Source organism: Jatropha curcas, chromosome 2 (genome assembly GCF_041381405.1).
Source record: "Jatropha curcas cultivar XTBG-Jc1 chromosome 2, XTBG_Jcur_1.0, whole genome shotgun sequence".
Taxonomy (NCBI): Eukaryota; Viridiplantae; Streptophyta; class Magnoliopsida; order Malpighiales; family Euphorbiaceae; genus Jatropha; species Jatropha curcas.
The window spans coordinates 30,430,547-30,452,257 of NC_143152.1; the positions used below are offsets into that span (position 1 = coordinate 30,430,547).

Sequence of the window (21,711 nt, forward strand, 5' to 3'; positions counted from 1 at the left end):
CAATGGTTCACTTTTAATTTGTACCTAGGACTATAAGGCCTTTCTTTATACTCAAACCATCCATTTCATGTTAACATTCCAAATATAGTTCCAATTGGGTAGTACTCAACATGACAACATGAGTACTTAGGTTCTATATGCATATATAACTTTCTTGAAGGGTCAATAAGGAGAGGTCTACTTCATGTGATGCATATATTCTAAGTCATTTTCTTTTGTTGGCAAGTGGACAGGAGAGGTGTTTGTACTAGGGCTTTTTTCTTTTTTAATGGTCCAACTGCATCTTTTCTTGTGATATCTATCATCCATTCCTTTATGTTAAAAAGAGATGTGTAATATAAAAATATTTCAATTCCATTTCAGTTACAATATAGAGATATGTATGTAGAACCAAAATCATTGGTTTGCTTGCCCCTTCCAAGCAAGAATATCCATGGAGGCCAAAAGGAATACCTTATGGTTAGGTCTAGTAATTTTTTGACACCAACAAGAAAATTATAGAGAGGAATTTGAATATGACAAAGTACAAACTATTTCTGTCTAAATATTATATTATAGCTAAATCAATATAAAACATAATCGAATCAAATTAAACATATTTTAAATCAAACCCTAATTGATAGTTATTGCATAAATACAATGGTAAAAGAAAAAAAAAATATTGCATGTACAATTAGGGCATACCTCACTCCCTCTTCCTTCTCTTGAAACAAAGGAGACAAAAAGAAATAAAAGGAAAAAGACAGGAACAAAGAAAGAAGTTTACTTTTCTTCTATCATCCTAACTTAACTTTAATTTTCTTTTGTTTGTTGGCCAAGAGTTTGTTTGTGCTCAAAAATTTTCAATTCTAAATAAAAAAGTGAAACCAATTAGACATTTATTAGAAAAATTGAGTTCAATTGATGACAAAAGAAAACACAGATAATTGAATGTGAACTTCTAAGTTCTAATTACCTGAAAAGAATCCATCCTTTAAGCCTACAGTGTGCTTTTAATTTAAGAAGATTTAGTAGCCTGAAAAAGACCCACTGGCTTGTAAACTTAGCCAAGACAGGCTTTTGTGTTTTGAGGAAGACTCTTTAGTCTTCAGTCTTAACTTGCCTATAAAAAAGAACCTTTGCAATTAGGATTCAGACCCAATGATCCATAACTAGCACTAGCAGGCCCATATCTGTTATAAATTTGGATGAATGCCTTGAAATATTTAGTATATATTTTTCACAACTATTCATCTACTCATAATCAATTCATCTTCCTAGACTCTGCACTTACCTTGACTAGCTCTCCACATATGAGATACATTAAACACAAACAACATTTGAGTTTTTGTCTTCCAATAGAAACAATAGCAACTATTGCAAGAGATGTAGTTGGCAAGTCTTGAAACCATAGCTTGTAGTAAGCAATCTCTATCTTGTTCATAGCTTCCTAGATTTTCAGCTACAATATGCTAAAATAGGCACAGATATTCAGTTTCAGAATTCTATATTGTGATGCTTATTTTAAACTCTGCAGTAATCCGCATGCTGGATATGCAAGTTTTAGATATAACCACCATTGACACGAATAACCTGTCCATTAATCCACTCACCAGCATCAGTAGCCAAGAATCCAACGACAGGTGCAATGTCCTTGGTCTCGCCAAGCCGGCCCAGTGGGGACTCCTCTATGTTCTTCCGAATTTGTTCCTCAGTCTTCCCGGCAAAATACATCTCTGTCGCAACAGGACCTGGTGCAACACAATTTGCAGTAATCCCAGTTCCTTTTAGTTCCTTTGCTAGTATCTTTATCATTGTCTCCACTGCTGCTTTTGATGCTGCATATGCCCCAAACCCTGGCCTCAACCCACCCACCATAGATGATGAGAGCAATATTATTCGGCCTCCACCACCCCTTTTGAGCCGATTTGCTGCCTCTTTACAGCACAAGAATGCACCTCTAGTGTTGACACTGAAAATGAGGGAATCACTAGAGTTCGAGTAAAAATCAAGTCGCAGTTTAAACGAGAAGTGTAGATAGAGATTTGTCCAGACTATAATGAAAAATGTTGGTTTCATAGTTATATTGGACGGAAGCAGATTGTCCATCTTTGATCGTAAGAGCTCCTAAAACCAACATTCGACACCTAATAATCATTAAAGTACAAAAATCACTCAACTAAATGACAAGAGACTAATCTTTTAGGGGCGAAAATTCTAAATCACTTGGCTCTAAAAATATGATTTCAATAAATCTTCTTAGGGTAAAGCCACCAGAAAGCTAAGGGTCACATGGCTTTAGACTGTAATTCTGGATTAGGGAAAATTCAAAAGTTTAACAAATCAAACTCCTCTGAGGTCTTATAAATAGTTGAATCGTACAAGTTAAAGAAACAAAAGCAACGTATGAAGTTGAGCTTCTTTTACTCTTTGCTCATCTTCCAATGGCACACAGTTAAATTTAGGAACTGATAGATACACTACTACACAAGAGAACTTCACCTGGTTCCATTATTCAAACAAAATGCAATAAATTGTAGAATCATCAATCCATTAGCTAAATAAAAAAGTGTTTGGCTATTGAAATGAATTTGACACAATCTTCAATTTTGTCTGACCTAAAAAAAAGTTCCCATTTCATCAAATTCACCTTCCATTTTTTTTTAAAACAAAAATTAACAAAAACAAACACAAAAAAGTGCACAGAATTCTGCAAATAGGTTAAAAAATTTACCTAAAAGTACGGTCAAAATCCTCCAAAGAAGTGTTAGCAATAGAAGGATACTTAGGATCCAAAACTCCAGCAGAATTGACCAAGACATGAACTTGAGACCCAAAAGCCCTCTCAGCCTCATCAAACAAAGACTTGGCATGTGCTGGATCAGAGATATCGGCTTGAACTGTTATTGCTTTAGGGGTATCTTTCTGGGAACAAGACGAATTGATCTGTTTGGCTACAACGTCTGCCTGCTCCTTGTTGGAAGCATAATTGATGACAATTTTTGCACCCAGTGAAGCCAAATGGACTGCTATGGCTTTGCCAATACCGCGTGATGCGCCAGTGACTATAGCTACCCTCTCTTCGAGTGGGAGAGAAGATGGGTTTGTCGGGTTTGAAATCGATGCGGCCATGGTCGTTGGGGAGTGAAGCGCCACAAGTCGGTGTAGAGTTTTATAGGATAAAAACCCGTTTTTCTTTTATTTATCTACAGCAAAACATTTCCACCTTACCCGGTTACAAAATTTTCCAGCTGCCGGATGCGGGAAATTTTGTTTCCGCTATGCAGAAAAATTTTTCCTCTGCTGTTCTGTCGTTGCAAAAGTATGTTTTCTTTTTATTTTTTATTTTTTTTTAATTCATGAAAATGAACGATTTATTTACTTGACTAAAATCCATTTTTAGATTATCAAAACATTTATGGATTTGGATTTGAATGAAAAACATATTAATTTTTAAAAGATGAAACATAATGAACTTCAAACTATTTTAGAACATGTTACTTCAAATGAAATACAACATATAAGAAGAGCCATGGAACAACTGCAATTGCTATGGCAATATATTCTTTGCTGAATTCCGATCACATGAACAATTGTAACAAAAGCTTGACTGGAAAATTTTATTTGCCAGAAAAAATGCATAAAAATGGTAAACAGCCGAGGCCCATAACTAAAACACATTTTCCAGTGAATATGTTTTATCTCACCAAGGTTACAAAGGGGCTCTTTGTAGAAACACAACTCCAACACAGCAAACAGGTATAATACACGATGGCAACATAAAATTGCAGCCTTAAGATTTAACAGCATTGATTGTTTTGTCATACTGGGCATTTCTTCTTGCACATTCCAATATAGTCTTGTCAGCTGTGATGAAGTAAGCAGCAATTGAAGCTGTGAAGTACCAAAAGCAAAAAATGGCAACATATCAATATTATATGAACTAATTCATGCATGCTTAACCTTATACTAAGTTTTCGTATGGATTATAAAATGAAGAATTTGAGACTTTTCGACTGGAATAACAAAACTTTAACATAATCCTACTATATACAAATTTCAAATCCTATCATTCTGTGTTCTGTTTTCATTTGGCTGTTATATATCCTAGTGAACTAGTTTGCCAAGTCTCAAATGGACAACACTAGTTTAAATATTTTCAAAGTTCCAAGGAATATACCGGCAGATATAATGAGCGCTTGAGCAGTATAATTGAGATTAGCCTTTGCCCAAGGAATCACACGAACGGCAACCAACTGAGAACACAAAAGTTAAAGGGAATAAGCGAGCCTCATAAAATTTCAAGTTTCAAAAAGAATACATTAGAACAAGATTCACACTTTTGAAAGGCTTTTGCTATAACAATGGATGACCAGTTATATGACAGTTGCTAAGACTACAAGTTTACTAGGTATCAATGAAGGCAAAATCAAGTCAATAACATAATAGCAGCGGGATCTCTAGTCAAACAAAATTGCGCTCCATCTACTTATTTAGAGTATTTTTGGTATTGAGGTTGAAATAGTTTTTCAAGAAAATCATCATTTTATATGTTGTTGAAAAGAAATCTTAGAGTACTAGTTAGCTATATTAAAGCTAAATACTTTCCACATCTCTCTCTGTGTGATACTTTTCACAATAGCAGCTCAAATAACAATGCCAAATAAACAAACTCTTATTAATAAAATGTATGGTTAAATCCAATTTCCCAACGTGCATAAATATAATATTGTCAATTCTGCTCAGAGAAAAGGAATAAAATGACAAAAACAATTGATAAAATGCAGCAATCCTGAAATCATTCAATAGTCAATAAGCTTGGCAACAGGCCATCCAATAAAATCTTCTCTTATTCCGTTATAAGAAGCAAAATGGTTATCAAACGAAGGATCATCGACTTTTAATCTGGGAACTAGGAAACATCCACTTGTCAGAACCAAGTGCTTGTTTTTTTGGCTTTTCTTTTCCCAGTAAAAGACCTTCCAATTATTGAAACCCAAATCAAAATACTCATTCGATGCTCAAACCCAGATGATAATATATGAAAAGCAAAGATCTTTTAACAAAAAGTAAACATACAGTAGGAACAGTACTGGCAACACAAGCCACAGCAGCCGCCTTGGCTCCAGCACGGACACCTTCTGCAAAAATTCAAAGTAAAACTCAAAAGGTCAAAATGTAAAATTGTAAGATATTCAATTGATCCATGAAAAGGATACAAAAATCAAATTAAACCCAAAAAAATGGAAGAAGAAATTACCTTGAGTGCAACGCCTAGCTTCCAAAATCCTCTGATCCTCAGCTGGTGAGGGAATAACAAAATTCGTATTATGGTTATTCATGTTGTTGTTTCTGATTGTTTGTGCCCAATAATTCCTCGTTTCTGAAGGAATTCCCATTTCCTTGTCCTCTAATTCGAACCTTCTCCAAAATTGAAAATGCAGAAGCGAATTTTATTTCCGGAATTTGAGCTGTTATAAGCGAGAGAAAGAGAGAGACGGGTCGTGATTGTGCGGTAAATTGAATTGAATCCAATGGAGACCAATTTCCTATTTTTCAGATTATTTATTAGCAGCTTAGCACCAAGATCTGAATTTGACACGTGGTTAATTTCTTAAAAACCGTCATACTTGTACGTATTTCCCTAAACACCACGTATTTTTATTAAGGGATCGAAATTAACTGTAATTATTATTTCATTCTCTTTCTTTTTTTTTTTCTAATACATTAATTCGTCCTTGTAATTTAACTATATTAAAATATTTAACTTACTTTTTTTTTTAAGAAAAATGCTATTTTTGTGATTAAATACCGAGACAGATACTAAATTCGAGAGATCGAATTTTTCTAGAAAACAAAAGAAGAAAAATAATGAAAAAAAAAAACTATAGAAATGGGAATGTTTTCCATAATTGTTTTTCACCCTTGTATTTGAATATAATAAAAAAAATTGTTTTTCATTATTTAGAAAGGTTAATTCTTTAAAAAAAGAAAATTTTATTGTTGAAAATTTACAATTATGTATTTTTATTTTAAATAATAAAATGTGATTCTAATTATTTTGAAATATCAAAATAATTTAATAAGAATCAGTAAAATTTTTATTTTTTCTCACCAGATAAACTTAAAATAAGTGAATTCAAGCGGAGAATAAGTAAAACATTACTTCCTTTTTTTTTTCTAAATAAGGAAAAATACTATTTTTCATGATTACTTTCTTCTTTTTTTTTTTTTTAAATAACCCCATTTAAATAAACCTAAATAATAATATTATATCAGTCGTGAAAGATGGAATAACTTTTCGAATCAAATAATTAAATAGTTTAAGGAAATCAGATTTTGGACCAAATTTAATTTCACAATAAATCTATCCTTTTTGGACAATTACCCAAAAAGGGTGACGAATCAGGATCGATCTTAAGGGACCAATTAGTATTTATCCTTTGATCAATAAAGATTTGACAAGCGAGACGGTGTCGGTTTAATGCTCATCAAGCCAAGTAGAACTGTGAAGAGCTTCACAAACATTATACTCCAGGGTTTTTTATTGTGTGCAGTTCTGTTTAGGTATGGCCGATTCGAAATCGAAGCTTCAAAGTAAACTGCGATGCCATCACTGTGCAGGCCCTCTTTCCAAGGAGATGGTATGTATATGTATATATAATAAACGGATTTTGTAAATTTTGAATTTCTGTTAAATCTTAAATTATGGTTGCAGGAAACTAGCGAATGGACTGTTGCACCGTTAATCAGGGACAGCTTTTCCATGGTATTATGGTTTTATGTCTATTCATTGTTGAATTCTCAATTATAAATTTTATATTTTGAACGTTGAGAAAGTTTCGGTGGGGAAATTTTGTATTGTGTTTGATTGGTTCTCTGTTGTTGTTTTGGTTTAGATTGGCTCTGCTGTTGGTGGTACAACAAGTGCATTCTATGGATTCAACCATGGTAGTTTTTTAAGCCTTTCTTCTCTGTTGCTGATTTATTTGATTATATTTCTTTATTCAATGTTAAATTTTCTTGTTTTGTTCAATTTGTTGAATGTACATGGCTTTTCTTTTTTTTTTTTTTTTAGCTTGCTATTTCACCCCTTTGTTTTCATCTCTCTCTTTCTCTTTTAAAATATTTATTATTAAGTTTCCTACTATAGAAAAAAATTGAAATTTATAATATGAATAAATGACTCTGTTTGACTGAAATGGATGTGAACATGAAAGTTGCATTCATTATATGCATACAGGAACATAAACCTCAAGAAAGATTGAGTTCTTTTGGTATGTTCTTCACCTCTCATGTGTGCAATGGTGAACGTGAGTCTCTTACAAAATGCATTCGCTATCTACCATCACTGCATTTTGCATTCAAGGCTTTGTTTTCTTCTCTTTGGATATCAGAGTTTTAGAATATTCTTCTGATTCATTAACTTTGAGATTGAAGATTTTTTTTTTTCCATTTTGCTGATGTTTATGTTGGTTGATGCAGTTATGCCAGTTGTTCGGAAGTGGGTGAAAGGGCCAATGTGGCTGCATTTCCTTATTGGCGTAAGTTTCCAAATGCATTTATAGGTTTTTTACTTCTTGTCCTCTCCCCATCCTGTCCTTCTTGCGTGCTGGTTTGGTGCTTCTATGCTTCTGTGTTGAACAAAAGGATGTGATTTTTCACCAAAGTCTTCAACAAATGGGTGTCAGGCTGTCCCTTTGATTGTTTTTCGCTATTGATATTTATGGTCTATTCATGATTTTGCATGTTCTAAAAGCTCAGAATGATTACATGTTCTAAAGGCTAATTGATTATTGTATGGCTGGAGCATGGGACTGCAATCAGGGATAAATATTTGTTTTCTGTTGAACCATGTATTATTGCATATTGACTCATGACACACAGAATTATAATGCTTTCCTTGCAATTTTGCTGGTTTCCTGAAGCTTTGGCATTACATCCGGTGTCTAAAACCCCCATCATCTACTTAAATTTAAGATTCAAGACGTCTTAGTTGGAATCTCAGGTTTCAGAAGATGATGTATCCATACTTTGGGTTGACCTGTTTGAGGCTTTCTTCTTTGGAATCTTGCATACTTATTCATCTGGTTATTTCTATCCATTCATTGCTGACTTTCTTTAAGGCTGGGTATGCTGATAGATGACTTCGGCGAAAACATTCAGCAAACTCTTTGTGTAATTTGTCTTGTATTAATATACTGTATAATTTGTATTCTTGGTGCATTTTTTTCTCACTAAAACTCTTTGTGCATATGCAGGCACCACCCGTAATAGTTTTCTCTTCAGCCTGTGCAGGTTTAGTAGGTCAGCAACATTCTCTATTAGTTTTCTGTTTGCTTACTATGTGGGTGATTTGTGCCATTTTCATTTATTTGGAGAAGTGATAATTAATGATATGCATCATATAGAGGAAAAATTGTGGTGCCAATACCGAAGGCCCTAGGATCACATTTTCTTGTAATCCATGTGAAACTTTTACCATAGGGTGGTCTTAGAAGAATGCCGGATAAAGTACTTGTTGACTTTGATTCATTATATTATTAAGTCTTTTATCAAAATTTAAGATGATAATGTATGGACTTGCACAATCTGTTGTTTTGTTATATTGCAAAGATGATAATGTATGGACTTGCACAATCTGTTGTTTTGTTATATTGCAAAATCACGTGCACATAGACTTACAGGTGCCTCTTGGTAATTTACAGGTGGTGCTGTTCCAGCGGTAGCCCAACTCGCATCATCTTCTTACCACGCAGCAGTCTCATCCCCTTCGCTGCCTCCTCCTCCAAAAGATCAAAAGATGCATGGCTCCAGAAGTTCCTCTACTTTGTAGGAGATGCACAATTCCACATATAAAGCAATGTTGCAAGTGCACAGATGGAGGGAGAGAGAGGGAGGGCACCTGCTTTTGTATATGCTCACCACAATATTCGCTTGATGAGGCGTTATAAGCCTTTGTAGCATGCTATATGCTAATTAATTTTGGTTCATTTCATAATTTTGTTGGTGGTGATATCTATTTTATAGCTGAGATGCTGCGTTCCACAGTTCGGTACTGGGACAAGTGAGGTTTCAGTTCTATGTTACTATCGATGTAAATTTTGCAATTATCTTTCTCTTTACCTCTGTCCAAAATTGTGTAAAGAAGGAAAAACCAGTATTTAGTTTACTAATGAGTTTTAAGTTTATGATATTGGAATAATTTATGATACTTCGAGTCATTTTTCAAACTCAATCAGAGATTTCTTGAACTGAAAAGAACAGTACATAATCATGAAGTGAAAAGAACAGTATGTAATCATGAAGTGGAAATGTAATAAACTAAATAATAAATGTGTGATGAATAATTGTTCAATAAATGACAAAACTCATTTATACCATTTGGTATTTACATTTTAAGGAATTCTCGATTCGTTTTAATAGTTTGTCTTGTTTGTGAAAATTGTGTTCAAAAACTATCTTTTCATTGTAATAAAAACGACAAACCGTTAAGTCAAAAACATATCTTAGCCGTTGCGAAAACGACAAACCGGTAGATTTGCAATGGAATCCTCGGTGTCAACGGTGTCGTTCTGAAGCACGCGACGCCAAGAACTCCGAGCTCTGCTTCCCAGCACTGCACTCTGTTCTCGATTCCTTCAACGTGATTATTCGTATGATAATATATAGCTTCCAGAAACCGAAAATTTAACACAAATCTAAAATATACTCATTGGTTGCTTCTATAGTTTTCTTGTAACCTTTCTGGTTTTAGATATAGAGTTGCATACATATGTAGTACCCGAAATGAAAATAAATGTGCTTTGCCTTTCCCTTTTGATTGGCATTTTCTCTTTGATTTCTCTTACCAAATCATCTTCTTCTCCTTCTGCTTCCCTCCGCGGCATCCCTCCTCAAGGTACCCTTAAATTTTGCACATTCGTCTCCATGTTAATGCATGTTGAGTAATAATTCTTTTTTTTTTTTTTTAATTGGGTTGTTTTGAGTTGATAACATTAGAATTGTGATTTATAACAAATCCCAGATGAGGATTACTTCAAAACGGATAAAATAAACCGCAAATATGGATCCAAGAAGTTTACTAGAGCTCAATTGAATGATGATTTCTGTGATTGTCCTGATGGGACTGACGAGCCAGGTCTACCCTTTCCTTTCCCTTTATCCTTCTATTTATTGTATTATTTCTATTTTGCTTGAATTTTCCAATTATGGGTTTATTTGTTTTTGGTACTACCTTGTTACTACTATGGATTTGCTCCATTAATGCAGAAAGTTCATAGAATAGGGAGCTCTTAACTTTTACATGCTGACACCTGAATATATCTGTTTGTTTGTTTTTGGTGCTATCTTGTTACTACTATGGGTTTGATCCATTAATGCATTCATAGAATAGGGAGCTCTTAACTTTACATGCTGACACCTGAATATATCTGTTTAGTTGAGTTCAATTCAGCCCTTCTTTTTTTAAAAAAATAAAATAAAATAAAATAACATGCTGATTAGCTATTAATAAGGAGATATGACAAATGAAATTCTTATGAACTTCTGTAAGAAATTTGACGCTTGCTTATCATTGCTTGTTCATTTCTGTTGACTGTTGTTCTGTAGATTAGAAGAAGTTTGCAGGCTGTCCGGGAATATCAGTTTTACATTATGTGCCAGTTCTTTACTCCTGTTGAAGTCTTTGTTGATGCTTATAATTTGAATTTTTATGCAGGAACATCTGCATGTCCACAAGGAAAGTTCTACTGTCTAAATGTTGGACATACTCCTACTTATTTACCTTCCTCTAGGGTGAACGATGGCATATGTGGTATGGTTTGTTGTATAACTTGTGAATCTGTTTTCATGTTGTGCGTAGCATGTTGTTCCAGTTAATGATTGCAAACAAATTAGATCTTTTTTCAGTGATTAGCATCTATAATTACTAATTAACCATGTCTTCTGGTCCTGGGAAGATTTTACTTATTTTGTGGTTAGCAATGTAGTTAATGCCTCCATAGGCTCCATATATAACGAGAATCATATCCCTCTCATCTTTGATCCGTTTTTTGCGTCTTTATTTAATAAATGTTCATGCACCTGCAGTTTTCTTAATAATGGTAAATGTGCTACCTTTTCCTTGCTGTGCTGTTTTTATGCTACAAATCTTGTGAATGCAATTTATGTTTGAGCATATTTTGGAAATATTTACCTGTTTGATAAACTCAACATTTTTTTTTTTGGCCTTTCAATGATCATTTGTAACGTAAAAGCAGATTGCTGTGATGGGAGTGATGAATATGATGGTAAAGTGAATTGTTCAAATACATGCTGGAAGGCTGGCAAAGTGACCAGGGACAAGTTGCAGAAAAAGATTGACATGTATAAACAAGGTATCACCTTACGGAAAAAGGAAATTGAACAAGCGAAACAAGCACTAACCAAAGATACAACTGAACTGTCGAAGCTGAAACATGAGAAGAAAACTCTTGAAGTGATTTTTAAACAGCTCAAAGGTAGCATCCAAGCTCTTTCCGCATGTTGAAGGTTGAAATCTTGCAAATCATTTTCCTTTCTTCTACTGTCAGTCAGTCTGTCACATCTAGCCTTCCTCATGTTCTTTGATCTTATACACCAATTCCATTAGTGAATGGTCTGGCAAAATAACTGAAAATTCAATTTGAACAAATTGGATAACCTATCAATTGATTCGGTTGCAATTTTCCATTTACAAAATCGATAGTTAACCAAATTGAAGTGAAATGCATAATGGTAATTCAATTATCTCTTAAAGAAATGAAATTTTCTTCCTTATCTCTGATGCTTAAATGAAAGAGTTTTTCCTGTTTGATGACATTTTATTGGCCTTTTTCATAGTTCAAAAGTTGCAAATTGAGAAACTGAAGGAAACAGAATGCTTGGAGAAAGAAAAAGAAGACAAGATGAAACTACTTTCTGAGGATAAAGATGACCAGAAGGAAAGTTTAAGTTCGGGTGATGGCAAGATTGGTATCTCAGATAAATCTTCACTTTAAAGTAGTTTTAGTTATACTTATTCTTACTTGATAACAAATTGGGGCTTCAGCTTCACTCTGAACAGCTTTTGTTATTTCAGATTGAGAAAGATGAACATGAAAATGTTGAGGGATTGCCGAAGGATGGATCTGAAAGTACTGAGGGGTTGTCAAAAGAAGAGCTGGGTCGCCTTGTTGCTTCACGTTGGACTGGTGAAAAAACTGGACACCTGGCAGATGAAGTTGGTACTGCTAAAACTAACCAGGGAGGCAGCAGTGAGACTCTAGAGAGTACTAACGATGGAATATATGATAACCATAATGACAAGAAATCATATGGTTCCAATTCCTTGCATAAGTCTCACTTAGAAGAGCAAAAAGATTTATCTGGTTGCAATTTTTTGTTAACTTGTATTAGTTGTCTTTCCTTCTCTCTGCTAAAATATCCTGGATCTTTAAATATCTTGCCTTAAATTCTCAGTTCTGTTCTCTTTCTTTATGTTTACAGAGATGACCACTTTGAGCACCTCATCATGGTTCAGAAAGATAAAGGATACCGTACGAAATATATTTCAATTGGTTAAGTTTTCTCCACCTTCTGTAGATAAACTAGGTAAGATTTAGCTCGTATATGCTAGCTTTTGACTACGTTAGGTGCATGAAAATACATTCTTCTTGTGTTTTTGCTTTTGTAGACGCAGATCATGTTCAGAAGGAGTATGATGATGCCACTACAAGGTTGTCTGACGTAGAGGCAAGGATATCAAGTTTGACAGAAAAGTTAAAACATGACTTTGGTAATTCACAGAAGGAATGACTATGAATTAAGTAGTTAAGAATTTTTTTCACTAGTATGTGATTGGTACTTTGCTTTTGCGTGCTCAAATCTATTGTTGGATTCCAGGTACACAGAAGGAATTCTATTTGTTCTATGATCAATGCTTTGAGATCAAACAGGACAAGTAATAATTCCCTCTTCCCCCCACCTCACTCCTGCCATTTTTTTTCCTTGGTTTAGATGTTTTTGAATATGCCAGTAGAGGAATATGCACATCTAACTTTCTTAATTCTCAATGGTTTTGCTTGTGGCTTGGTTGTTCCTCGTTTCAGGTATGTGTATAAAGTTTGCCCATTTAAAGAAGCATCTCAGGAGGAGGGCTACCGTACAACCCAACTAGGGTTCGTTTTCTGACATCTTATGGCCCTTTATGACTGATATAAACAGTACTTCTATCTTATCCCGCTAGTTCTGTTTTTCCTCTTTTTGAACTGTCACTTGAAATCCCGGCTTGTCCTTGATGGCAATGCTTCTGAATTGAAGTTCTCGATATAGGAGGTACCATGGTTTTGGCCACGCCAATAAAATTAAACTTTTAAAAACATATATCTGCACTAACATTTATATAGAGACTTAAAACATTGATATACCCATGAGATGTTGATGTTAGTTTAAAAATTAGTGAAAGAAAGGAAAAGAAACAAATGATATTGTGAGAAGACAATGGAAGTACAGGATAATTTCATAAGAGTTAAATGTAACATTAAATGAGAAACAACTTCATTTCAGTTTAAAAGAGTGGATGATTGGCTTTCCATTAAGGACAAGCCTATAAGCGTAACTCTTTTATAACTATTACTTGGCAATTCAATAAAGCACATCAATGTGACATCACAAGGAAAGAAAATAAACAGACCATTGAATTTAACAAGAAAACGAGGTGATAAACTTTCTTTTTAGATGAATTAACTATATAGCTAATCTATTTGGTGCCTGCTCAAGATGAAGGGTGTCTTCCCAGGAATGGACTATGTTTGACAGTAGCCAAATGCTTTAAGGTAAGGTAATGAGCCTCTCAGCCTCAGGCTCCGGAACTTGACCCTCAATCTAAGAACTCTTAATGCACACACATGTTAGAGTGGTGCAAAATTTTTTGCATGAATTTTTGAACCTAATACCAGCAGTTCAGTTCCAAAACTTTGCTTATGCTGGTGTTAATGTATTTGTTCTATGGGATCAAAATTTTTACCTTTTTCTGCTCTCCTGCGTGTAGGGAGTGGCAGAAATTTGAAAACTCATATCACACTATGCTGTTTTCAAATGGTGAGAGATGCTGGAATGGACCTGATAGGAGTTTGAAGGTATTGGGGATCTGAAGATTTTCTTGAACTCTTATATATGTCAATTATGGAGCCATGATGAATGTAGAGGATGTTCAAAGTCTTTTTTCCAGTTTAAGTGTCATTTTAAGTGCAAATTCTCTTTGATGTCTGAATCCCTGTAATACATGTTTCAGCTACAATAAGTTCAGTTTAACATAAATACAGGACATGGTTAACCAGAAATTTTGTTTGTTTCTGTTGTTGGAATGTGTTGATAGTGATGTCTTGAGTGTCTACTCTTTTAAATTAACTGAAAAGATTGCTTATCATTTGAATGGGACATACTATTTGCAGCAACTTTTTTAATGATTCTAAAATATTTTCCTGGAATTTTAACAGGTCAAACTTAGGTGTGGACTGAAAACAGAGCTGACTGAAGTGGATGAGCCAAGCCGCTGCGAGTATATATGCTCTGCTTATACTCTTCTTCACCTTAAATCCTTCTATGCAAATACACACGCATGTATAAAATTCAGGTATCTCACTGCACTCTTGCTCGTGGCAGGTATAAAGCTGTGATGACAACATCTGTCGTTTGTCTGAAAGAAAGACTTGAGGTACTTGTTGATTCAATCAGCAGCCAATATCATGTCCTTTAAAATTTATTCTCTTGCTGAAAATGAATATATCGGATATGACAGGAATTCAAACATAAATTAGAAGCTATGCATGAAGAACAACCAGATGGCCATGATGAGTTGTAGGCTATCGATATCAATATGCAAATGCTCCAGGGCCTTTGACTGTCTCTGACATATTTTTTCAATTCAGCTTATTCTTACATGCGGCCAAGGAACTCATCTGATATTTTTCTTCACCGAGTTGTAATACATGTATTGTTAAGAACTCTCACAAGAAAATTAATGGGGGTTCGATCATTTTTCGACACCAAATACCTTTAGTCATTATATAATGGTTTTGAATTCCAGGAGGCATGGAATATGTGCTTGATTTCATATTGCTTGTGCATAAATCGTTGCCTAGAGTTGGAGATTCATGGTATGAGCTCCACATGCCACTAAGTGGACCTCAATTATTGAAACTTTTATTCTGCTTCACTTAAACGCATTTAAGCTTTGCCGATCCCTTTCTCCTCTCAAACAATTTGCAGTTTAAGATTTTATAGAAATATTTTGTTGTGATAAAGCTTCTTATTGATTATGGCAGATGGTCCAGGTTCTTTTTCTTTTTTTCTTTTTTAAATTAGGAGCCCAAATGACCACAAGCTACATAATGGGGAATCCTCTTTTATAGTTCTTAACAATAAAAACCAAAACTTACACTATACAGGCAGTATCTGAGCTTGGAAAATATGAGAATTTTCAAAGATTAAACTGAGGTTGTTACATTTGATTGACAATGGATGGTCCAAGTTAGCCCATCGAGGCCACTTTGAAAGTTAACGAGGGCTTAAATATTATGATGTTTTCTCATTGTGTTTCTGCAGCGGTTAGATTAATGGAAATGAATTGTATTTTCAAATAAATGTTATTAGCAAAGCCGGGTTTAAAATTTGGAATCACTACAATTATTCGGAGGATGTTATTACCCTATAACCTCCACCGCCTATCCTTACTAAGGTAGAGAACCTTCGTAATGAATGGATATTTTTTACATATAGCCATCAGACCATATGGATGATGGTAAGCAAGCAAACAACGAGCAGATAAATCCACGCGTCCACCCTTGACGCAAAAACGCTTAGCAAACTCAAATGCACCAGTGTCAGAAATCAGAGATTTTTAAGAAAAAATGGAAACTCCTAATTTCTGAAGACACTGAAAATAAACTTCAGCAACTTGCACATCAGCGATGACATCGAAAGCCGGTGGCCTGTGCTTGGCTTGTACGAAACTGTGCTGCATCTAGCATGTGACGTAGATTTTTATTGTTTACACCGCGTGTGAGTACTACTTGGAAATATTGCTAATTAGTCTTATTCGCATAAGCTGGTGGAGGTATCCCTGACCTGATACAGCCTGAGAGCTGATTTCGGGCCTATGCTCTTTAGCTTATTATTCTTAATCGATGCCATTCAATATATTCTTTGCGTTTCTAATAGTCATAATAAAACTATTTAACCTCAAAGAGGCTACGCAATTATGCAATTTTATCTTTTTTTTTTTTTTTTTTTTTTTTGAGACCCAAGATTTTATTAATAAAAATCCACAAAAAACCTAACATAAATGATATCTTTATTTAAAATTAAGACCCCAATCAATTGCATTAAAAACTCAATTAGAATAGGAATAGGAAAAAGAATCACTAACTAAAAAGTCCAATATAGTACTAAATTAAAAATCTACAACCCATGACATTAATTATATTGGCTAAAAAATAGCCGAATTTATATTTCTCTTTGTTTGCCTTCCAAGAAAACAGTTCCCTCGGGAAAAAGAATTGAAATTTAATATTTTCTTTTTCTCCCCAAGTAAATAATTAATCGCACATAAGTTTTCTTTTACCGCCACTAACAGCCTGTAATCCAAAAAGCCTTGCGAACCTTACAGAGTCATTGTTATATAAACCCCTGACCCCTATAGTCTTAGTATTCCAGCCTTATAGACTCTCAAAAACCTTCTCAAAAAGTATTGCTTGAAAAACCCTTTTCGTTTTCAGCTTTGCATTGCTAGAAAGAACAGACCTTTACGCCTTTCTTTCTTCGCTCTATCTTCTTTTGGCGTTGTTGATTGCTCTTTCTGATAATAATGGAGAAAGTATTGGGAGGACACGGTTTGATGGCGGTGAGGGGAGAGAAGAGGCCAAAGACAAAAATTGTGTGTACATTAGGGCCACAATCAAGATCAGTTGATATGTTAGAGAGGCTTTTGAGGGCTGGCATGAATGTTGCTCGCTTTAACTTCTCTCATGGAAGTCATGCTTATCATCAAGAAACTATTGATAATCTCAGGAGTGCCATGAACAATACTGGCATTCTCTGTGCTGTTATGTTGGACACCAAGGTATCGTGTCTTTCTCTCTCTCTTTGATTTTCTTGGCTATCTTTTTTCTGGTACATTTTTTTATTGTTCTTTCTTTGCAATTGGTTTAGAACTCTTTTTCTTGTTTATGTTATGATCCTTACATGAAATTTGCATTGGATAAGAAGAAGTATTGCAACTAGTAACGTTAAATCTATGATGCATGTAGTTTAATAGACTAATGATATTTGATTCTCACATCAAGTTGTTATTTTTCCTTTTAATGACAGAAAAAAAGAAAAGAAAAGAAAAGAATTTCAAGTTTTTGTTTTTTAATTATTGACAAATCATTGGTTCTGTTTCTTTTTTCTTTCTTTATTTTTGAAAAATTAATAGTTTGACTGTTTAATCGAACACTTTATTATAAAGTAAGCCAACCCAATTCCAAAGCATTATTCATGGTATAAACTTAATTCCTTTTGCAAGATGACTAATGGGAATGGAAATGCATATGAAGGTGCTTGTTCTCTATTCCAATACTTTTGCCTGTTATATGTCCTGATAAATGCTCTTAAACTTTTCCAAGAATAAAAAAATTGATGGTTATCCCTGAAAGTTCTTTGTAATTATTCTGATTGGAGATGGGGACGGGATAGATAGGCATTGAATTATTGAGGGTCATATTTTGATTAATTCTAGCCACAACATGAGAGTGATAACTAGACTGATGATGAAATATTGCATTATTAATTTGAATTGTAAAATATTGCAGGGACCAGAAATTCGAACTGGGTTCTTGAAGGATGGGAAGCCTATACAGCTGAAGCAGGGCCAAGAGATTGTTATCTCCTCTGACTATAGCTTGAAGGGTGATGAGAATATGATCTGTATGAGTTACAAAAAATTGGCTGAAGATGTCATGCCAGGAAGTACTATTTTGTGTTCTGATGGCACAATTTCACTAAGAGTGTTGGCTTGTGATATTGAAAATGGCCTGGTTTGTTGCTGCTGTGAAAATTCTGCAGTTTTGGGTGAGAGGAAGAATGTCAATCTTCCAGGAGTAATTGTTGATCTTCCAACATTAACAGAAAAGGACAAAGAGGACATCCTACAATGGGGAATTCCCAACAAGATTGACATGATTGCTCTATCTTTTGTTCGGAAAGGTTCAGACTTGGTAGAGGTTAGAAAGCTGCTAGGAGAGCATGCAAAGAACATTCTTCTCATGTCGAAGGCAAGTTAAAACCTAATCCTAACTGTGATTTTGTGTCTAGTAACATTACAATTTATTGTGTAAGTTCCTGAAAAAAAAAGCATTAAACTGATGTTTACTTGTGTTTATGTTTTGGCAGGTTGAAAATCAAGAAGGAGTAGCTAATTTGGATGATATTATTGCAAATTCGGATGCATTTATGGTAGCACGCGGCGATCTTGGAATGGAGATTCCAATTGAGAAGATATTCTTAGCTCAGAAGGTGATGATTCACAAGGCTAACATAAAAGGAAAGCCTGTAGTAACTGCAACTCAGATGTTAGAGTCCATGATCAAGTCTCCAAGGCCTACACGAGCTGAAGCAACGGACGTTGCAAATGCAGTTCTTGATGGTACTGACTGTGTGATGCTTAGTGGAGAGACTGCTGCAGGAGCCTACCCTGAACAAGCTGTTCAGACAATGGCAAGAATATGTGTCGAGGCTGAGAACTTCATAAACTATGGAGATCTTTTCAAGAGAGTTATGGAAAATGCTCCTATGCCTATGAGTCCATTAGAGAGTTTGGCTTCTTCAGCAGTAAGGACAGCAAATAGTGTGAAAGCAGCTTTTATTCTAGTCCTAACTAGAGGTGGAAACACAGCAAAGCTGGTGTCTAAGTACCGACCAAGCATACCGATCTTGTCTGTTGTTGTTCCTGAGGTTAAAACAGATTCTTTTGAGTGGTCATGCAGTGATGAAGCTCCAGCTAGGCACAGCCTTATTTACAGGGGTCTGGTTCCTGTTCTGAGTTCAGGCTCAATAAAAGCTTCTCATAGTGAATCAACAGAAGAAACAATTGTTCATGCACTACAATATGCTAAAGAGAAGGGACTTTGCAGGCCAGGTGATTCAATTGTTGCATTGCATAAGATTGACACAGCTGCTGTGATCAAAATCCTGTTCGTGCAGTGATAGATAAATACCCTAAACAAGTTAAGAGGCAAAAGTGCTCTAGATTTTGCTGCATTTAATTTTGCTAGTTTCCCTTTAGAACATTTGTAAGCATTTAATACTAGACATTTTTTTATGTACTTTGTGAGGGAGTTCCAATTTAAAATTAATTTTAAATGCAATCTTTACTATTTCATAATTCTGTTGCATTTTTATAACTTGTGTAAGCGTTTAATATATGAAAATAGTTTTCCTCTTAGCTAACACATTTTAAACTGCTTGAATCTTGTAATGGAGCAAAAATATTTTCTTTCAGCCCCAATTAAAGCCAGATAATTCATCAATTCCTATTTCTTGATTAATTGAATTATAATTCAGAGCCATCAAGTAAAGAAAACCAGTAAAATTGTATTAATTCTTTAAACACCATGAAATTGCTCATAGGATACATATAATAGGCAAATTCCTTATAAGAACTATACAAAACCATGACCACATAAAAAAGCAGTACATTTTTATACATACAAGTATTTATCTTCAAGTTTCATCTGTGTGAGAAGAAAGATGATTTCCTGGCATGTTTGCTGGAGAGGATGCTGAAGTAGAACTTGCCCCATTTTGGGTTGGTGACAAAGAAAACATCCCTTCAAAAGGCCATGGGACAGGAACCCAATACCTTCTTCCATTGCCTACTTGTTCTCCGTCTCCTACACCATTGCCCATCCTGGCCTCATTGTTCTCCATTCTCCCTCCATCGCTCCTCGAGCCACTTTCCTGAATCTTGGATTCATCACAGGGCATTTGGTACCTGCAAACTGGGCAAGAACTATGAAGCTCCAGCCATGGAATAATACACCCACCATGAAATTTATGTTTACATGGCATTTCCCGGGCTTCTTCTCCAATCTCAAACTCCTCTACGCACACTGCACATTGCAAACTCTGCTCAACAGCAACAATTGGCATTGCTTGAACGGCTTCTTTCTGTGCTGGAGGTGTTCCATAACGATTAGGATCATTTTCTGCTAAATGCTGTAGCAATAAATCCAAACCAGGTCCAATAAGGTAGTCCCCTAAAGAACTTGCCATACTTCGAATAGGGTTTTCAGGTTGGTTTACATCAAAAGGGCCTTGCAGAACTAATGCTGCCTCATTGAAAGGATTAACAAAAATCAAACTATTATTATTAATATTACTATTATTGTTATTATTATTGTTAGTGTTAATAGTATTAATCTCCCCATTATTTTCAGAATTATTTGAACCCGAACGAAGATCTTGAAGCATACGAAAAATTGAACTTCTTCTTCTCCTCCTTCTAAATAAGGATCGAAATTCTCTCTCAAGTTCACCATTTTCTTCCTGTGCATTTCCGTTGCTACTGCTGCTGCTGCTGCTACTATTCTGTTGTTGAGCAGTAGCAGCAGCTGCAATGCGGGCTCTAGAAGAGCCTAAACCACCCATTAAACCAAGCAAGATTGGTGCCCATAGAGAGAAGGCACGTTCTGATCCAAAATCAATACCACTATTATCATTATTAGTAGTACTAGTAGTATTATTTTCTCTTGTGGTGTCCATTTCTTCTACAAACCCACTTTCACAAAATGGGCATTTAATATCAGCTTCCATAACTGGTGTCACCGTCCTAGAGCACATGTGACACCAGTATTGTTGATCCACCATTGCATCCCCCATCCCCCTTTCTCTATGAGACAGCCTAATTCAAATTCAACAATTAATCAAACCAGAACCTAACTATATACATATATACATGAAAGATAAACAAAAATATACTCAATCTAAATTCTTTATAAATGTCCAAACCCAGGATTCTTAACTAATTAAATTGAAAAAAGAAACCAAAACAAAGGACCTACATCTATATATATATATATATATATATATATATCTGAGAAACAGAAAAAACCAACTCGAACAAATTCTTGTAAATATCCAAACCCAGAATTGTAACCATGATCACTTGTTTATATTTGCTAAGGCTATTTTGGCGTGAAAGAATGCAAAATAAGATTTGCCCACCCAAGAAAGTTGATTTCATGATTCTTGAAGGAAAAATATAAATCTAAATAACTGATCCATCACCTTCTAATGGTGAAAATAACAGAGGCATCAAATGGCAAAGATGGTTTATACATACATACCCTCTTAAATGTGCATATGTAATTCCCAGAATAAATGGAAAATGAAGCAATTTACAATTCTTTCATGTTCCTGATCCGCATGACCAGACAGAAAGTTTTTTACTTTTAATTCTTTTCTGCAGGTAAAGAACAGAATAAATTGAATAACCTAATTATATGAAAACATTAAAATCAACCCAGAAAGCCTAAAAAAATATGGACTTCCTTTACTTAGCAAAAAGACAAATTCAAGTTTTGTACTTTCTGAATTTTTTGAAAAGAAAAAAAAAAGAAAAGGAACAGTTACACCCTACAAAGAATTGCTACAATCTTGAAGAAACAAGAACATCAAGGAAAAAAAAAAAAA

The 21,711-nt window shown here is 34.8% G+C and overlaps 6 protein-coding genes across 7 annotated transcripts in view; 3 read left to right on the top strand and 3 right to left on the bottom strand.

Moving 5' to 3' along the window:
- Nucleotides 1-1,302: 1,302 nt before the first annotated feature.
- On the bottom strand, nucleotides 1,303-3,262 carry LOC105650403 (NADPH-dependent aldehyde reductase-like protein, chloroplastic). Of its 2 annotated transcripts, none has more exons than XM_012237299.4 (2): nucleotides 2,714-3,262; nucleotides 1,303-1,951 (listed from the first exon to the last, which is right to left on the bottom strand). In XM_012237299.4, exons 1-2 carry the CDS (start codon nucleotides 3,109-3,111, stop codon nucleotides 1,543-1,545), a joined length of 807 nt encoding a protein of 268 aa, XP_012092689.1. In that variant the 5' UTR covers nucleotides 3,112-3,262; the 3' UTR covers nucleotides 1,303-1,542. The 2 variants fall into 2 exon arrangements, with proteins under 2 accessions (XP_012092689.1, XP_012092688.1); XM_012237298.4 differs by having other exon boundaries at nucleotides 1,303-1,969; nucleotides 2,714-3,254.
- A 310-nt stretch (nucleotides 3,263-3,572) lies between these two features.
- On the bottom strand, nucleotides 3,573-5,513 carry LOC105650404 (early nodulin-93). Its single transcript, XM_012237301.4, has 4 exons — nucleotides 5,240-5,513; nucleotides 5,059-5,120; nucleotides 4,160-4,235; nucleotides 3,573-3,873 (listed from the first exon to the last, which is right to left on the bottom strand). Exons 1-4 carry the CDS (start codon nucleotides 5,376-5,378, stop codon nucleotides 3,773-3,775), a joined length of 378 nt encoding a protein of 125 aa, XP_012092691.1. The 5' UTR covers nucleotides 5,379-5,513; the 3' UTR covers nucleotides 3,573-3,772.
- Nucleotides 5,514-6,428: 915 nt separating this feature from the next.
- On the top strand, nucleotides 6,429-9,193 carry LOC105650405 (uncharacterized). The gene is made up of 6 exons (XM_012237302.4): nucleotides 6,429-6,623; nucleotides 6,698-6,748; nucleotides 6,879-6,930; nucleotides 7,465-7,523; nucleotides 8,241-8,286; nucleotides 8,688-9,193. The coding sequence occupies exons 1-6, from the start codon at nucleotides 6,549-6,551 to the stop codon at nucleotides 8,813-8,815; spliced, it is 411 nt and encodes a 136-aa protein (XP_012092692.1). The 5' UTR covers nucleotides 6,429-6,548; the 3' UTR covers nucleotides 8,816-9,193.
- Nucleotides 9,194-9,536: 343 nt separating this feature from the next.
- On the top strand, nucleotides 9,537-15,094 carry LOC105650406 (glucosidase 2 subunit beta). Its single transcript, XM_089717797.1, has 14 exons — nucleotides 9,537-9,880; nucleotides 10,007-10,120; nucleotides 10,700-10,795; nucleotides 11,241-11,480; nucleotides 11,842-11,995; nucleotides 12,031-12,368; nucleotides 12,487-12,591; nucleotides 12,674-12,775; nucleotides 12,883-12,940; nucleotides 13,089-13,157; nucleotides 14,030-14,117; nucleotides 14,478-14,539; nucleotides 14,644-14,695; nucleotides 14,780-15,094. Exons 1-14 carry the CDS (start codon nucleotides 9,769-9,771, stop codon nucleotides 14,840-14,842), a joined length of 1,653 nt encoding a protein of 550 aa, XP_089573923.1. The 5' UTR covers nucleotides 9,537-9,768; the 3' UTR covers nucleotides 14,843-15,094.
- Nucleotides 15,095-16,675: 1,581 nt separating this feature from the next.
- LOC105650407 (pyruvate kinase, cytosolic isozyme) lies at nucleotides 16,676-19,402 on the top strand. The gene is made up of 3 exons (XM_012237304.4): nucleotides 16,676-17,101; nucleotides 17,832-18,293; nucleotides 18,412-19,402. Exons 1-3 carry the CDS (start codon nucleotides 16,847-16,849, stop codon nucleotides 19,222-19,224), a joined length of 1,530 nt encoding a protein of 509 aa, XP_012092694.1. The 5' UTR covers nucleotides 16,676-16,846; the 3' UTR covers nucleotides 19,225-19,402.
- A 189-nt stretch (nucleotides 19,403-19,591) lies between these two features.
- The window catches only part of LOC105650408 (E3 ubiquitin-protein ligase SIRP1), a 2,396-nt gene continuing 276 nt past the window's right edge, over nucleotides 19,592-21,711 (bottom strand). Inside the window, exon 2 of the mRNA XM_012237305.3 lies at nucleotides 19,592-20,920. Coding sequence (XP_012092695.1) covers nucleotides 19,741-20,898 — 1,158 coding nt within the window. The 5' untranslated portion in view covers nucleotides 20,899-20,920 and the 3' untranslated portion in view covers nucleotides 19,592-19,740. The remainder of the gene's footprint in view (nucleotides 20,921-21,711) is intronic.

Excerpts from the sequence above, each read along its gene's own strand:
- LOC105650403 (XM_012237298.4), bottom strand. The coding sequence starts at position 3,111 with ATGGCCGCATCGATTTCAAACCCGACAAACCCATCTTCTCTCCCACTC. Across the intron at positions 1,970-2,713 it reads GATTTTGACCGTACTTTTAG|TGATTCCCTCATTTTCAGTG; the intron begins GTAAATTTTTTA and ends CTCGAACTCTAG.
- LOC105650404 (XM_012237301.4), bottom strand. The coding sequence starts at position 5,378 with ATGGGAATTCCTTCAGAAACGAGGAATTATTGGGCACAAACAATCAGA. Across the intron at positions 5,121-5,239 it reads AGCTAGGCGTTGCACTCAAG|AAGGTGTCCGTGCTGGAGCC; the intron begins GTAATTTCTTCT and ends GAATTTTTGCAG. Across the intron at positions 4,236-5,058 it reads TTGCCAGTACTGTTCCTACT|TTGGTTGCCGTTCGTGTGAT; the intron begins GTATGTTTACTT and ends TTGTGTTCTCAG.
- LOC105650405 (XM_012237302.4), top strand. The coding sequence starts at position 6,549 with ATGGCCGATTCGAAATCGAAGCTTCAAAGTAAACTGCGATGCCATCAC. Across the intron at positions 6,624-6,697 it reads GCCCTCTTTCCAAGGAGATG|GAAACTAGCGAATGGACTGT; the intron begins GTATGTATATGT and ends TTATGGTTGCAG. Across the intron at positions 6,931-7,464 it reads ATTCTATGGATTCAACCATG|TTATGCCAGTTGTTCGGAAG; the intron begins GTAGTTTTTTAA and ends TGGTTGATGCAG.
- LOC105650406 (XM_089717797.1), top strand. The coding sequence starts at position 9,769 with ATGAAAATAAATGTGCTTTGCCTTTCCCTTTTGATTGGCATTTTCTCT. Across the intron at positions 12,369-12,486 it reads AGAGCAAAAAGATTTATCTG|AGATGACCACTTTGAGCACC; the intron begins GTTGCAATTTTT and ends TTATGTTTACAG. Across the intron at positions 12,941-13,088 it reads TTTGAGATCAAACAGGACAA|GTATGTGTATAAAGTTTGCC; the intron begins GTAATAATTCCC and ends TCCTCGTTTCAG.
- LOC105650407 (XM_012237304.4), top strand. The coding sequence starts at position 16,847 with ATGGAGAAAGTATTGGGAGGACACGGTTTGATGGCGGTGAGGGGAGAG. Across the intron at positions 17,102-17,831 it reads CTGTTATGTTGGACACCAAG|GGACCAGAAATTCGAACTGG; the intron begins GTATCGTGTCTT and ends AAAATATTGCAG. Across the intron at positions 18,294-18,411 it reads ACATTCTTCTCATGTCGAAG|GTTGAAAATCAAGAAGGAGT; the intron begins GCAAGTTAAAAC and ends ATGTTTTGGCAG.